Consider the following 15,981-nt stretch of genomic DNA (forward strand, 5'->3'; position numbering starts at 1 on the left):
ATGTACCTCAGTCTTCCTGCTGGTGCTCCCTTCTTCCTCCTCTCCCTCTCTCCTCTCCTGCGGTTCCCTGCGTGCCATCATCTGGAGCTCCTTCACTTCAGGGCTCTTCCGTGCCTCTCCCACCTTCCTCTTCTTCTCCACTTCCTCTTCCACCACCTCCTTGGAGTGATGGGGCACTTCATGTTGACCTCCGACCTCCAGTGACTTCATTTCCTGCAACTTTTCTTCCTCTCCCGCCCTCTTCTTTGTCTGCAAACTTCGGGCTAGCTCACTCATTCTGCTCCAGTGATTAACACCGGCGACCTCGCGTTTCACCTCATCCTCCTCCTCCTCCCACTCCTTTTTTGCCTCGGCACTGTCTTGCAGAGGCAAGGCAGACCTCTTCTCCTCTACCTCCTCTTCATTTTTCTTCTCCCCAGATTTCTCTTCTGGTGCATCCGTCACCTCACCAGACTCTGCCCCTGTGTAGATAAAAAAAAAAAAAAAGAATATACACTATATATACACAAAAGTATGTGGACACCCCTTCAAATTAGTGGATTTTGCTATTTCAGCCACATTCATTGCTGACAGGTGTATAAAATTGAGCACACAGACATGCAATCTCCATAGACAAACATTGGCAGTAGACTGGCCTCACTAAAGAGCTCAATGACTATCAACGTGGCACTGTCATAGGATACCACATTTCCAACAAGTCAATTCGTCAAATTTCTGCCCCAGTGAATTGTATTTGATGTTATTGTGAAGTGGAAACGTCTAGGAGCAACAACGGCTCAGCCGCGAAGTGGTAGGCCACACAAGCTCACAGAACGGGACAAGCAATGTCAGCACAATAACTGTTCGTTGGGAGCTTCATGAAATGGGTTTCCATGACTGAGCAGCCGAACACAAGCCTAAGATCACCATGCGCAAAGCCAAGTGTCGACTGGAGCTCGCCACCATTGGACTCAATGAATCACGCTTCACCATCTGGCAGTCCGACGGACAAATATGGGTTTGGCAGATGCCAGGGAGAACGTTGCCTGCCCGAGTACATAGTGTCAACTATAAAGTTTGGCGGAGGAGGAAGAATGGTCTGGGGCTGTTTTTCATGGTTCAGGCCAACGCTACAGCATAAAATGACATTCTAGACGATTCTGTCCTGTTTCACAATGACAATGCCCCATGCACAAAGTGAGGTCCATGCAGAAATGATATGTTGATATCGGTGTGGATGAAGTTAACTGGCCTGCACAGAGCCCTGACCTCAAACCCATAGAAAACCTTTTGATGAATTGGAACGCTGATTGCGATCCAGGCCTAATAGCCCAACATCAGTACGTGACCTCACTAATGCTCTTGTGGCTGAATGGAAGCACGTCCTTACAGTAATGTTCCAACATCTAGTGAGAAGCCTTCCCAAAAGAGTGGAAGCTGTTATAGCAGCATGGGGGGACCAACTCCATGTTAATGCCCATGATTTTGGAATGAGATGTTCGATGAGCAGATGTCCACATACTTTTGGCCATGTAGTGTATCTTTATTCATCCATTTGCATGTACATTTTTCATTGTTTCTTGACAGAGTATCCAACCAGACATACCACTCCCTCACTCACTCATACATACGCACAACAGACCGGGAGCAGCACAGGGTCAGCTCAAAGCATCACCCCTAGAGCAGTTTGTGCCTTGCACAACGGCAGAAAGTGGCAGCTGTGATATCGGATTCATGCTCACTCACATCGGATTCACCTTATCAGACCTAGGATTCAAACATTTTTGTTATTAGCCTGCTATATCTATTCTTGAGGCTACCACCGCTCTCCAAAGAAATGAACATCCTCTCTTTCTCTCTCTCCTCCCTTCTCTCCCTCTCTCCTCACTCTCTAAACAGTATTATCCACCCTCAACAGGATTCCACTCTTCTTAATGAAATCTTCTGCTTCCAGTTGGCTGAGCAGATCTCTGCCTTTTACATTTCCCTCATGCTCCAACTTTCTAAATTATGGACACGTGGTCAAGGGCGTCATACACCCCAAAATCTGAGGGGGCACAAACTACGGGAGTGGTCCGTCAGGAAGTTTGAGCATTTTTCAAACACCTGAAACAGCTTTTTTCCTGCAATCTAGAGCCATAATCATTATGCTTAATTCTATGTCATGAATACATTTCAAGGGTGCGCACTGTATTAAGGAGCAGTGCGGCTTGGTTGGGTTGTGTATCGGGGGAGGCATGATTTTCAACTTTCATCTCTCCCGAGCCCGTACGGGAGTTGTAGCGATGAGACAAGATAGTAGCGACTAAAACAATTGGATACCACGAAATTGGGGAGAAAAAGGGGTCAAATTAAAAATAAAAATAAATAAAAAATAAAAATACATTTCATTATATCCAAGCATACTTCGAGTTGTCTGTATCCAAAACAATTGGATACCACGAAAGTGGTTATTTTTAAAAAGAAAATAAATATGATTTTATGCATCTCTGCCTCAATCCGGGTAAAAGATTGAAAGGAATGTGAATCTTTTTCAGTACATTAGTAATTGCTTGCTTTTCTAAAATCTACCAAGCTAGCTACTCTAACTTGATTGCCTGAAATGGTTTATTGGTAGCTAGTTATGAGTTTGGGAGATGAGGAACCTATCTGGGCTATCTAAAGCAAACTTCATAAAGTGGCTAAGTGTCTAGTAGTATTACAGACAAACAACAACAAAAATGTTTTTTTAAATTTTTTATATATATATTTAGTTTTTTAAACATGACACATCTGAAGGGGTCTGTGCTTTCTGGGATCCTTGGGGGACGTCCCTACCTCCTATTAAAATGCTTAAGGGTTATGGTTAGGGTAGGGGTTAGGGGGCACGTGCCCCTGTGTCCCCTATGGGCATGACACCTCTGCATTTGGTTACAGCCCTTAGGGAGCCTCTTTCCCTGCATACAACCTATGGAGGTAAAGAGATCATATTGTACCGTCCCTTGGAGTGACCTTTGTCCAAATGTTCCCTTATGCTCAGATGAATAGTCACTGGGACGTGCTGGTCATGCTAGAACCTTGTCCGAGCCTCAACCTTAGAAATAGCCAGTTGGCGGTTGAAGGACTGGGAATATCTCTCTGTCCTACAAATCTAGAAATAAAGTATAAAAAAACAACATATGGCCTAGTTCACATGCTTGCTCATCGCTTATGATTACATTTATTTCTTTCGTGCAGTCAATCCGTAGCCATGGGATGTATTCCAAATGGCACCCATTCCCTATATAGTGCACTACCACCAGAGCCCTATAGATCCTGGTCAAAAGTAGTGCACTATATAGGGAATTGGGAACATGGTGTCATTTGGGAGGCAACCCTGCTGTCCAAGTGCTCTGTCTTGTTGGTAATGTTCCAGTATCCATTATCTAATCAAACCGGGCCGCTGTGCGGGCAGCACTCAAACTCATCAGATAGATGGAGCCGCTCCTATCCATCATCTGCTCCCGCAGTGCATGGTCACAGTCTCACCGCCAGTCTACACCTCTTTTTCTCTTCCCTCCCTCCCTGCATTCTTTCTCTCACTGCAGTGCGTCTCTCTTTCTATTCTCTTATATTTGATTTCTTGCTGTGTTTGTGTGTGTGTCTCTCGTACACACACACACACACACTAACAATGCCTCCCTCCTGATCCTGCTCTCTCTGCCTGACTAACCTCAGTACCCCAGAGAACAGTGTTTATCTAATGGATTGATTTGGCACTTAGCTAGAGCGGTCCACTATTTAATCTTTATGACACCTCATCATCATAGTTAATCCTCCTCCGGGTGTAGTTTACTAGTGAAGTGTAGTCGAGAGGGAAGCTAACTGCAGCCACTTTCATGCTCACTTCAAAGCTTGCAAGTGCACGTACAAGATTATGGTATCTGCTCGCAGCCTGCATAGCTACCAGATACCAATGAAGGTAGCTAGTGAGAAGCGGGTAGACTAGAGATGTCTGGGTTTTTACAAGTGTCTTTGCCCCCCTCTTCTTTTCTTGGGTTCAACTGTGAACAATAGCCATGTAGAACATTCAATATATATGTCTAATTGGCCAATCACATGGTTCATTACAGCGCGAGTACTCAATTCGCGTCGGGCTGAAGTTTCCTCTAGGTACAGAGCAACTCACAGCACCCCAACCGCCAATCTTAACATTTACCTACAGTGGGTTAACATGCAAAACTGACCCAAGATCAGCTTTAAGGGTCAACTTTACCCTACTCCACTGTGGTGTAGTCAAGAGATGTCCATTTACTTCGACATGTGAAGGCCTGAAGACCAGTGTCTGTAATGTCAATGTACTCTGGGCAGAAGTTCTTACCTTTCTTATCCAGAGTCACGTTTCCTCCCTCCGTTTTAGCCTCCTCGCTGTCTTCTCTTGAGCTTGCACGCTTCTCCTCATCCTCCTCCTTTTCCTTCTCATCCCCTTCTTCTTCTTCTTCTTTCTTTTCAATCACATCCACATCCTTTCCCTCCTCTTTCCCCTCCTTGTTCATGGCATCTGAGATACGGTTGTCAGGGGTCTCGTCCATTTCTCGCTTCTTCTCTTCGCCTTTTCTGATGATCTCGTTCCTCTCACGGGATGACTCTCCGTCCCTCTCCGCACTGTTCTCCGCCTCTCCTTCACCCTCCCCTTCTCCCTCTCCTCCGGTCCCCCTCTTCTGGGACAGGATAGACCTCTCGCCGGGTCCCCCCAGAGCGGCCAACATCGATCGATCTATGAAGGAGATGAAACATAGAGATACCATTTCTCATCAATGGGGGGTAAATGATTTTGTCAAGGCAGCAAAAAGACATTCAATGAAGTTGTAAATCAAATCAACGTTTATTGGTTGAAAACTCAGTTTAGCAGATGTTATAACGGGTGCAGTGAAATGCTTTAGTTGCCAGCTCCTTAAAATTGCAGTAGAATGTCAAACATTAGTAATAGTAAAAATAACTCAAGAAAAAAAACAAATATCAGAAAGATCCAAACTACAATCCAAATAACAGTATAATTATTTTTCTAGCCACTGTGCTTCTACATCTGCATTGCTTGCTCTTTGGGGTTTTAGGCTGGGTTTCTGTATAAGCACTTTGTAACATTGTTGTAAAAACGATTTGAATGATTGATAGCTACTTTTGAAGCACATGCTGTGATCTAGAAACTAATATTTAACCCCGTAAAGATATTTGTTTATTATAAATAGCTCAAATGTTGATACAAAAACCTTTGTCCTTTGTGGCCTTTGTGTTATATTATACTGTGTGCTACAACGCGCCTCGTATTGAATCCCGGCCCTAGTGTTAAGAGTGTGAATAGCCACTGTCAAGGATAAGGAATTAAAAGCAGAGCACAGGGACCTCCCTGCCTGCCTTTCAATTATGAAACTGTAAGCAATGATCCATTGCACTGCCCAAACATCCATCCAACAGGACTACATTTAAATGGAAAATAGATTGACTACGCTTCCCAGCAGAAAGTGCAGTTAGCAAGGCGCCACAAGGGTGTGAAGTGAACCGTTCTGAACGTTGCATATAGACATTTTATGAATAGAGTGGACACAATTCCCTATTCTACCTAACCGTCAATCACATCTGTTCTATACACTATATTTCGATCTGAATAGTCATGATTCATCTCAAATGTGAAAAGGAGAGGAAGGTGGCCACATCCTCTGATGTCACAGAATGTGCAGATATTTTCTCTTTCATAGTTTAGATATGACATGTTTAGAAATAGCAAAGACGCAAAGGTCGAGGGTCACGTGTGGCAAATGGCTTCAGACACAGCCATATGTCCCAAATGGAACCCTATTTCATATGTAGTACGAAATAGGGTGCTTTTCATATCTGGTACGAAATATGCATTTTTGACTATGGGATAGGGTGCCATTTGGCACTCACATTTGCCTTTCCATCCCGACGTACGATCAGACAGTATTCACAAGTGGCCGGCTTTAAAGCAGCGGCCAATCAAAATGTAAATGTGCACTTTGACTGATGGCCAAGAGGCGAATCCCCTGTGTACTTACTTATCCTGACATCAGCAGAACTAAAACTGACGGTAAATATACTATGGGAGCTGCCGAAATTAAATTGGAAATGCAAATTGAATAATGAGTAAACCTTGTCACTTACCTTAATGCAACCTATGGCAACGAGCCATAAATAAGTCCTAGTGCTGTCATGACATGGTGCATCAAAGCCCGTTTTCATAAAGTGTCTCAGAGTTGGAGTACTGATCTAGGATCAGTTTCCCCTTTTAGATCATAATGATTAAGATTGTATGGACATGGGGGACCTGATCCTAGTTCAGAGCTTTGTAAATATGGGTTCAGATCATTTCAAGTCACATAAGCTTACTTACCATGTGGTGCACAAGGCCTACAGAATCAAACAGAACACTGTATATTGTATCTCTATGATAAGACCTCCACAAGGATGTGCTAGAATACCAAATTAGGCAGAATCAAATAACTTTCTTTTCTCACGTGAAGAAAAACAAAACAAAAATCAGCATGATGATTAATCATATCCTCACTTTTGCATTGACAGGTAATCTCTCGTAGACAGATGTAGTAGTTCTGGGTTGCCGAGCTTAATTGTTAGGCAGTGTTCGTGCTTAAATATGCCTGTAGAATAACAAACCCCTCATGGCCATGTTGGATGTACCATCTGGAAAATTTGATGGATGAAATCTTATCACAAACATGTTACCTAGTAACTGCTAAACTTAAACAATTTGACTAAAGTTAGCCAACGTTTGTGAACCTTGTCTTGCTGAACAATCCTTTTTAATTATATGGGGTTTAGAGAAGAGAGAGAGACAGAGACTCCCTGTCCCAATTCTGTCTATCAGAACCTTTGGAGCCTGTGTGTGTACCAGCAGCTCTCTTCTCCCAGATGCCATCCACTCCACACAGCACTGTGGTCACTTAGCTGACACAATGTCCCAGAACATTGCATAGCAAAAACGAAGAGATTTATTGATTTCATAGTGTGCCTTTTGGCTTGTCCAGAATTTAACTGCATCTTTGTCTATAAACAGGGTCTGTATGTGTCACACACACACACACACACACACACACACACACACACACACGCACGCACGCACGCACGCACGCACGCACGCACGCACGCACACGCACACGCAGGGCAGGCCCTGAGCATAAGAGACTGCTAAGAGGTGGCCATGGGGCCCCTGATCCCCAATTTTTGTTTTAGGAACTCAGTCCGGGTCTCAACTTACTGTTGAAGGTTAGAATAGTAGAATACACAAGGTGCAATTTGTGCATCAGCAGCTAAATTCCACTTTATAGATCCCCCCAAAGGGTTAGGGCCAGCTCTGCACATAGAGATTGTCACAATATCACAACTTGACTGTAAAATGGCAAACTTGACAGGGATTTGGATTTTCAGTCATCATGAGGCAATGCTGTCATATGGTAATTTTACTGAGAATGTGTGCTAGTGGGACTCACCTGCAGCCCCATCTATACCCTGAGGACCCTGTGGTTTCTTAGTCACATGATCTGCCGTGATGTCAACATGCTGCTGAGCTCTCTCATTGGCTCCTGTCATTTGGAGGGGAGATGAGTGGAGTTGTGACTACAAATATTTAGACTAATTTATTTTGACATATACTTACAATTCATCCCCTAAAATACACTTATGATGGCTTATTGTAAAGTGTCTTTGGGTTTTAGAAATAGCTATATTATGATTATTATTGTGGCTGTTTCCATGATTGACAAACTAAAGTCAAAACAATCAAGAGAATTATATTTCAAACACTAAAAACGATTTACTTCATGCTGAAAACCATTTATGTGAAAGGGAACAAGAAACCCAATCAAATCTAAGATGAACACAACAAAGTGAAATTCTGATTACGTCACAACAGTTGTGTGACATCACTCAAAGATGTCACTTCCTGAACGGGTTGCCTTGTATCACCCGCCACAGTGAAAAGTCAGTCAATACCTCACCTTCAACGGCAATGTCCTGCAGCTCCTTGAGGAAGTTGCGGTGGCGGAGGATTGACACAAGCCTTTCATCTGCAAAGGAAAACATTTTTTTAACCTTTTATTTATCCTAAAAATCTCAATGAGGACAGAAAACCTATTTTACTAGGGAGGCCTGACCATTCAGCAACGCATAAATACTTTAATTGTCCAAGCAAGCCAGCAATGTCCCTGGGCAAATGTACAGGTATATTTCTCCCCTTTGGTTGTTCGTGACAACTCAGCACATTTGCTCCAGTCTCTAAAAATTAATTACCCTGAAATGTACTGCCTCCAAAGCAGAAATCCAAATTAATCATTTTGGCCCAAAGAGTGGTTTCCAGTGAAGCATCACAGAGCTTTTTCCTTTTCTGCTGACCCAGAAAGAGTGTACAGAATGAGGCAGGCATTCAAGAGAACTACTGCTTACTCTGTCTTTCTTCAGGGTCACTCTTTCGTTGGTTCTTTGTTTCTCTCCCTGCGTCTTGGTCTTCCCCTTCCTCCCTGTCTAAAATACATCTCTTTATGGTAAACACATTTCTCTTGCTGTTTCTCTTCTCAGTCTGATCTTACTACTAAGTAATCCTTTCTCCCTTGTATTTCCCTCCCTGCCAGTCTATACTGTATGTCTCCCTCTTTGTTCGCTTTTTTTAGTGCCCCTTATTTTTATTTTCCCTCTCCTCTGTACATATTACCTCAATTACCTCGACTAACCGGTGCCCCCGCACATTGACTCTGTACCGGTACCCCCTGTATATAGCCCCACTATTGTTATTTTACTGCTGCTCTTGATTTATTTCTTACTTTTATTTCATACTTTGTTTTTAGGTATTTTCTTAAAACTGCATTGTTGGTTAAGGGCTTGTTAGTAAGCATTTCACTGTTGTATTCGGAGTATGTGAAAAATACAATTTGATTTAATTTGCCTCACTCACTCACACGTGTATATATATATATATATATCCTCTCAGTCTATTTTTCCTATTGGGGGGTTTCATTTCCCAACCGCAGCCCCATCCTGGTAACAATAGCCAGTAATGAGTAATGCCCTGAAAGATTTTTCTCAACAAGGACAGCGTCAAGGTAACAATGACTGTAATTGAATAGCCCCGGCCCTGACTGCTCTGCCGAGTGCACTTATGGAGAGCTCAGAACTATGTCGCAAATGGCACTCTATTCCTTATATCGTGCCTTACTTTTGACCAACGCCCTATGTGCCCTGGTCAAAAGTAGTGCAATGCATAGTGCAATATGTAGGGATTAGGTGCCATTTCGGACTTTCCTGAGTCATGTGCATCCATGGTGAAAATGAAAATGTAAGCAAATATTAACTTACATTAGGTCACAATTGGTGACAGTGACTCCTTTGAGATAACAGAAAAGGTATGTCTCTAGACACTGATCTAAGGTGATTTTTGCATTTTTCTCTGTTAATGGAGTTATGGTGATTAAGTTAGGGAGTTTGAGCTGATCCTAGATCTGTACCTAAAAGTGTATATCTGGAGCAGAGGTCCCTGGGAGTGGTTTACCTGTCCTTAGTATGTTCAGGCACTCCTGACTGACAGCCAAACGGTGTGGCCTCGAGAGCACATCAGCGAGAACCTCCACGATGCATTTCATCACCTGAGGGGGGCAGAGCGGACACACGGTCAACGGATAAACATGGCATCAGTGTTTTCCCCTTCCCCGTAAAGGCGGACCAGCACCATCCGCCTACAAAAATGATCTTCTATTTAATCTATTCTATTAACAATGTTGGCTTTGAACCTTGTCGCACCACCTGTAAAATAAACTAGGGGAAAGACTGGATGCCACAGCAGCAATGGGGAGACAACCAGACCTCCCGTCATGGTGTTAGCCTCCAGACGTCAACTGTGCTCATTAAAGTATTGCCAGAGAGAGAAGGCTGCAGTCTGGCAGACCAAAGACTGTCTCAAGTCTATAGCTGGACTTTGCAGTGTGCTGTAGCTTCAGAGTAGTACCAAATATTACAGTTGCAAAATAAACAAAATATAGAGACATGGATTATGCATTATTCTGTTTCGATTGCTCACTGTCGTGGGAATAGCAGTGTCGTTGTGTTATTGTACATTTACACTACATCAATAACATATGTAAGTACAATATGTAAATGATATGTAAATAGATTATCGTACATGAAGACAGTACCCTGATATTCTTGTGCGTAGAACATTATCACTGTGTTGCATGAGAGACTGTAGCTTCACGGATTTTTGTGTTTGGTGATGCGTGAAAAAGGATATCTGTACAAATCCCATTCAAGGTATGGAACTGATTTTCAAATTTTTCATACATCATGTTCAAATCATCTATAAGTGGCTTTGTTGAGCATCACAATATATATATATTTTTATACTTTTGTATTATTTGGACATGGTGCACGAAGAATGAAAGTTTAAAGTTACCCAAATTCTGGTAGTTTACTGGTAAACTTTGAAAGTTATGAGAAATATACCCTCCCTTTGCAACCATAGTCCTGAAACGTATCAAGCAAAGTGTTTTTGATACAAACTGGGCTGGACTGAGACCACTGTAGCTCAGTTGGTAAGCATGGTGTGTAACGCCAGGGTTTTGATCCCCGGGACCAAACTAGAATGGCACACATGACTGACTTTGGATAAAAGACCTAAATGGCATATATATATATATATATATATAAATCGGCTCTGCCATTTCTAACCCACCGGACCATTTTATTCCTTGAGGCCCCATTACTAGGAAGATAATGATCATTTTGAGCAGAAAAAAAAGGTTAGACAGGCCCACTGGGGGAAAAAAATGACCAGCACACATCTGGCATTTGCCCCAAAAAATGCCAGATGGCTGCCTGTTTGGCCCTGATTATAAACACCATACATAAAATGTAACATAAAGCTGACAATATCATTAAGCTATTAGTTGAAAATGATTCTTACCTCGACATCCTCTTTCTCGTGGTAAGTTGGAGTCACGGGCAATGAGAGAACTACGTGGGGAAAGAAAAATATGATTAACGAAAACGTCATGTCTCGCATAGTTAATAGGTTTAGCTCTACCAATCAATTGGTACATTGTCGTCTTTAGTTTAGGATACGTTATTCCTAAACATTTTCAGCTAAATATATGGTCAATTATATAGCCTACAGTTGGGACGAGGGCAAACATATTTCCCGTGAAAAATAGCGACTTCTTATTAACTGAGAATGCACTTCTGTCGCCAAGCGTATAGGCCTATATGGACAGATCGCCGGGAGCGCTTGCCGCTGTCCTTGGTGAGACCAATGACAAATGACCAAATGACAAGACATTCCCGCAGCTACACAACCCCTCTAACTTTAGTGGAATCACCGCTATAACTTGAATAAATATTAGTCAATCCCAACATAATACAATTTCTCTTACCGCGATTAACCAATATTGTCAAAATGAAGTATCCGCTCGCGATCATCGTTGCAATAAAACGGGCAGGAATAGCAAACGTCAAAAGCTTAGAATGTTAGTTCCCCTTCGATTGTGTGTGGAAAGAGTCGATAAATGATGGGCTCATTCTATGTTCAACTTGACCGCATTGGTTATTTCTGGCGAGCTGCGTTTTTCAGTATCAGTGGTCTATCTCGCTCAAACCTTAATGTACCACGAACAACTTGCTGCAACTGCACCTGTGTTTTTATATGGAGCTTGCTGAGGAGGAAATGACATCACAGCTAGGAAAATAACTGTTTAGCCTACACCTTTCAACCAACACACCTTTGTTGATATTTAAGGCGAAAAGAGGTGGGGAGCAGTTCAAGACTGGGTGCTATCGGGGGTTCCGGAATATTTTTTTGTGTGTGAAAGCAGCTGTTAATTGGTTAATTCTGATTACTCCTAAAGTTTAGGCATTTGACCAGGGTGGAAGTAAAATTAAATAAAATCACAAGTCAGGTGTATTCAGAATGCTTTGGACGTTGAATGGAAGCTTGTGCAACAGGGAGTTGCAATTGAATGCAAGCTCCACACCAAAACATGTAATTACTAAAAATTGTATAGCCTGTCTATTTACAGTATGGGTAACAGGGTTAACATGTTATGCTCGACCTGGTCAGTTTTCCACTACAAAGCACCAGAAAATGGCCCAAAAGAGTAGAACCAGTCACCTGCTTTTACACCATGATTTGACTATTAGATGTTAAATATTTCTTTAGTAAAAAAAATATTTGAAAAGGAATAGCTTCACCACATTAAAACAATAGTTCAGTTCAAGTAACAGGGTTAACCTTAAAGGGATAGTTCGCGATTTTGGAAACGGAAGCCCTTTATCTACTTCCCCAGAGTCACATGAACACATGGCTAACGTTTGTATGTCTCTGCATCCAGCATGAAGGAAGTTAGAGGTAGTTTCGCAAGCCAATGGTCCTGTAACTAGCGTTAACGCAATGGCTGGAAGTCTTTGGTGTCTGCTAGCATGCTAGCTAGCAGCTACCATAGACTTACAATCATTGTGCCTACGCTAGCAAATTTCTTAAAACTGCACGCGGAGTTCATCTGACTCTGTGGAAGTAGATAAAGGGCTTCATTGCCAAAATCCGGAAGTAATCCCTTTAAAATGAGGGACAGACATAAATAAATCACTAATCACATGAAATAAATAATAAAACCTCAAAAAGAATTTTGTCCAAGCAACAAAATAATTTGAGATTTACAATGATGGTGAACTTGTAGAAATGTTTGTATAGAGTGAGTTAAAATATTCCTAGAAATGATACACGGTTGACTGACGGAGGATGTCAAAATGCTTAATATTTAGCAAGCATGTTAGAGGTGGGAACTACGTAGAGCTGTCGAATTTACAAGCGGCTCCTTGCATTATGCCTAAAGCACATATTGCCATTGGCTGCACGGAGTCGCATTAAGAGACATTTCTTCATGTTTAGACACTTGAATGTGAGATGTAATCTTCACATCGATTATGCTGATCGAAATCCTTATTATTTCGGGTAATGATTTTAAATGTGAACGTAATTATTTCTATATAGCATACACATTCTCTTTCTGAACTTCTAACGTGAGTGGGACAGTGTGGCTTATTCATGACAATAAACATGCACAACCGATTTGACAGCTCCAACGCAGTTACACCTCCAGACACCGCCAAAAACATCAGCTATGGGGGTGTCGGCTTTGCCAGGTTAAAGTTTGATCTGATTGAATGTAGGCCTAATGCTTCTTAATGAGAAAGTAATTTAAAGAAAAACAGAATTCAAATGTTCAAACATGCAGGAAGATCAGGAGCATGTAGCCTTTCAAAACCATGTTGATATTGATAATTTATTTATACTTTTTTTAAAGTAATGAGCTTTTTGTCCCCCCAAAAATGTTCCATCCACTGGTATTTCTTCAACATATTAAACTTCCCATTGTTACACCTGAGACATGCTACAAAGCAAGTGTGTCATTAGAAACCTTACAATGTGCTCTGAAATATGACTAGCCTAGTTATTATTGATTTATGATTACTGAAAAACATCAATATAATTTCAAAAGTACTTCCAGCAATCACCAGCAGAGGGAGTTTCTTTTAAAACACTTTTCCCATTCACTGTGCTGGTTCGTGGTGCTTTTAAAACACTTTTCACATTCACTGTGCTGGGTCGTGGTGCTTTTAAAACACTTTTCACATTCCCTGTGCTGGTTCGTGGTGCTGTTAAAACACTTTTCACATTCACTGTGCTGGTTCGTGGTGCTTTTAAAACACTTTTCCCATTCACTGTGCTGGGTCGTGGTGCTTTTAAAACACTTTTCACATTCCCTGTGCTGGTTCGTGGTGCTGTTAAAACACTTTTCACATTCACTGTGCTGGTTCGTGGTGCTTTTAAAACACTTTTCCCATTCACTGTGCTGGTTCGTGGTGCTTTTAAAACACTTTTCCCATTCACTGTGTTGGTTCGTGGTGCTTTTAAAATGGATCATGACTAATAAAGAGACAGAGACCTCACTCTGGACATTTAATGTCACTGTGAAGTCAATTGTGTAAAACAACTAAAATTAAATTCATTTAAATATGAATGTTTATATTTTTCAGTATCCATATTGTAGATAAGTATCAAAATCTAAACAATAATCATATTTTGGAGAACATGGTAAAGTTTGAAAATACAGCACGTCTTGCTTAGATCTACAGACTAAGGGTTGTAGTGTCTAATAGGAGATCTGGATAGTAAAGCCAAAATGTCACAAATATCCCAACTTCGATGACCAAAGTTAATCAATGATAATCTTAATAATTTAACATTTAAAATGTAGTATATATATGCCTCCTTCAAAGTACCTTTCCTTGGATTTCATTTCAGGAAGATCAAAAACGTCATGATAAGTTTCGCACCAAATTCACATCAAATGTCCCATTTGTCCCACACATTTTAGCCACTCTTGGGGCTAGATTCAATCCGAACCAAGGAAGATCAGCGCTATAACGGATTGAGCCGACATATGCAGCATTTACTGTGAATGCAGTGTCCGCGTACGAGGCATGGATCTTCTGCGGTTCGCATTGAACATAGGCCTCAATTAGATTTGTTTGATACAAGACTGCCAACTGAGTGCTCAAAGGTTATAGTTTGACTTCAGTTTGTCACACATGAGAAAATGATATCTTAAATAGGTTAAAAATGGCTCTTTCAAATTAAATAACAGTGCATGTTCAATGTTAGCCCCATATCATATTAAATTTCAATCAACATTTAAAATATATGTTGATGTCTATCTTAAATCACATCTCATATCTTTAAACCACAAGACAAAGCTCTCATCCACAACATACTGAGGACAGCATCTCAAATGTCCTGTGTGTCAAACTAATGAGCAGAGACTCCTTTTGCTGAAAAATGTGGGCTTCTTAAAACGTTCTACTAGTTTAAGTGCGTTAAATGACTCATACCTTATTCACCCAAGAAACATGTCTCCACAAAGTTAAATAATCTGCCTCTCAAACTTCTTCAGTCTGACGCCCTTCCCCAATACTGTCACACTCTGATCTATTTCACCTGTCTTGTGCTTGTCTCCACCCACCTCCAGGTGTCGCCCATCTTCCCCATTATCCCCTGTGCATTTATGGCTGTGTTTTTTGTTTTTCTATTGCCAGTTTGTCTAGTCTCATCAAGCCTATTAGCATGGTTTTCATGTACTCTTGTTTTTCTCTTGCCCCTGTTTTTCATGTTTTCCCGGATTTGACTACTCTGCCTGCTCTGACCCTGATCCTGAGCCTGCCTGCCGTTCTGTACCTTACTGACTATGCCCTGGTTTACCGACCTCTGCCTGCCCTTGACCTGTCGTCTGTGTGCCCCCTGATTTGTTAATACACATCTGTGATTCAAACTGTCTGCATCTGGGTCTTATCAGGAGTTCTGATAGTACAAACTGGGCATGACTGACCCAGCAGACTCAGACCAGCTCCGCAACACTGTCTCCTCCCAAGGAGCCACCATTGGGAGGCACGAGGAGTTACTTCGAGGTCTTATGGAAGGAGAACACCGCTTACCTCCTCCGGAACGCTTCGCTGGAGAGTCAGGAACCTGTCGGGCATTTGTTCCCTCATCTTCGAGCTGCAGCCCTTCCTCTCAGACAGCTTGAAGATAGCGTATCTCACAATGCTCATATCTGGGAGGGCTCTCGCCTAGGCTACGGCGGCGTGTGAACAACAATCTGCTGTGTGCTTCAGTCTAGAGAAGTTTGTGGCTGAGGTGAAAAAGGTTTTCGATTCTCTGTTGTCTGCGAGAGAGGCTGCCCGCAAGTTACTCCAGCTTCGTCAAGACTCCCGCAGTATGGCGGACGATGCGGTTGACTGATGCACGTTGGTTGCCGAGAGTGCCTGGAACCAGGAATCCCTGTTCAACACATTCCTTCATGGATTATCGGAGGAGGTTAAAGACGAGCTCTCAGCCCGGGAGCTGCCTACGGATCTCGACTTGCTCATCGCCTTGACCACCCGGATTGATGGGCGGCTACAGGAACGTAGGAGCGA

The 15,981-nt window shown here is 42.1% G+C and overlaps 1 protein-coding gene across 3 annotated transcripts in view; it reads right to left on the minus strand.

Moving 5' to 3' along the window:
* Nucleotides 1–15,003, minus strand: part of chga (chromogranin A) — a 17,300-nt gene extending 2,297 nt beyond the window's left edge. Inside the window, exons 1-7 of one of the 3 annotated variants that reach the window (XM_046293307.1) lie at nucleotides 14,899–15,003; nucleotides 10,919–10,968; nucleotides 9,512–9,605; nucleotides 7,968–8,036; nucleotides 7,461–7,553; nucleotides 4,319–4,714; nucleotides 7–461 (exon numbers count right to left, since the gene is read on the minus strand). In XM_046293307.1, the coding sequence (XP_046149263.1) occupies nucleotides 7–461; nucleotides 4,319–4,714; nucleotides 7,461–7,553; nucleotides 7,968–8,036; nucleotides 9,512–9,602 (1,104 nt within the window). In that variant the 5' untranslated portion in view covers nucleotides 9,603–9,605; nucleotides 10,919–10,968; nucleotides 14,899–15,003. Of the gene's footprint in view, nucleotides 1–6; nucleotides 462–4,318; nucleotides 4,715–7,460; nucleotides 7,554–7,967; nucleotides 8,037–9,511; nucleotides 9,606–10,918; nucleotides 10,969–11,384; nucleotides 11,648–14,898 lie in introns of those variants that run through there. The other 2 variants (XM_046293305.1, XM_046293306.1) reach the window with 2 other exon arrangements.
* Between the last annotated feature and the right edge of the window lie 978 nt (nucleotides 15,004–15,981).

This window comes from Oncorhynchus gorbuscha, linkage group LG12 (assembly GCF_021184085.1).
Source record: "Oncorhynchus gorbuscha isolate QuinsamMale2020 ecotype Even-year linkage group LG12, OgorEven_v1.0, whole genome shotgun sequence".
In the NCBI taxonomy this organism is placed as follows: domain Eukaryota; kingdom Metazoa; phylum Chordata; class Actinopteri; order Salmoniformes; family Salmonidae; genus Oncorhynchus; species Oncorhynchus gorbuscha.